The sequence below is a fragment of the Equus quagga genome, unplaced genomic scaffold, assembly GCF_021613505.1.
Source record: "Equus quagga isolate Etosha38 unplaced genomic scaffold, UCLA_HA_Equagga_1.0 160161_RagTag, whole genome shotgun sequence".
NCBI lineage: Eukaryota > Metazoa > Chordata > Mammalia > Perissodactyla > Equidae > Equus > Equus quagga.
In genome coordinates, this window is record NW_025797110.1 from 1 (window position 1) to 1023 (window position 1023).

Here is a 1023-nt window from a genome sequence, read left to right on the forward strand (position 1 = left end):
TTCCTCTCAAACCTGTCCTTTGTTGACATCTGCTTCATCTCCACCACAATCCCAAAGATGCTAGTGAACAACCAGAAACAGAGCAAAGATATCTCCTACATAGGATGTCTCAGTCAGGTGTATTTTTTTATTGTTTTTGCTGGAATGGACGATTTCCTCCTGACTGTGATGGCCTATGACAGATTTGTGGCCATCTGCCACCCCCTGCACTACGTGGTCATCATGAACCCACGACTCTGCTGCATCTTGGTTCTGATGTGTTGGTTGATCATTTTATCTGTTTCCCTGTTTCATATTCTACTGATGGTACGACTGACCTTCTGCATAGGCACTGAAATTCCACACTTCTTCTGTGAACTGGCTCAGGTTCTCAAGGTGGCCTGCTCTGACACTCTCATCAATAATATCTCCTTGTATGTGGCCACTGCCCTCCTGTGTGCATTTCCTCTCACCGGGATCCTCTTTTCTTACTCTCAGATTGTCTCTTCCTTAATGAGGATGTCCTCTGCAGGAGGAAAATATAAAGCATTTTCCACCTGTGGGTCTCACCTCTCTGCAGTCTCCTTGTTTTATGGGACAAGCCTGGGGGTCTACCTCAGCTCTGCCGTGACCCATTCTTCCCAGAGAAGTTCAGTCACCTCAGTGATGTACACTGTGGTCACCCCCATGCTGAACCCCTTCATCTACAGCCTGAGGAATAAGGATGTGAAGGGGGCCCTGGGAAGGCTCCTCAATCGAGCAACCCCTTGTGTGTGATAAGTCACGTGCCTCAGAACTAAGTGGACCCTGTGGGCCCCAAAGGCAAGTGTTGCAATTTAAATCTCCTGGTTCTTTTTCTTCGCTAAAAGACATGTTTGATTTCCTCAATTCCCAGAACATCTATGACTTCAGTTATTTTTTTTAAGATGTTTTAATTTTTCCTTTTTCTCTCCAAAACACCCATGGACATAATTGTGTATCCTTAGTTGTAGGTCCTTCTAGTTGTGGCATGTGTGACGCTGCCTCAGCATGGCCTGATGAGCA

At 46.0% G+C, this 1023-nt stretch overlaps 1 protein-coding gene across 1 annotated transcript; it reads left to right on the forward strand.

The window, feature by feature from the left end:
- Positions 1 to 6: 6 nt before the first annotated feature.
- LOC124233190 (olfactory receptor 7D4-like) lies at positions 7 to 756 on the forward strand (the record flags this gene model as incomplete). Its single annotated transcript, XM_046650341.1, has 1 exon — positions 7 to 756. A coding segment is annotated over one exon (750 nt), but the record flags the coding sequence as incomplete, so codon positions are not given.
- Positions 757 to 1023: the final 267 nt, after the last annotated feature.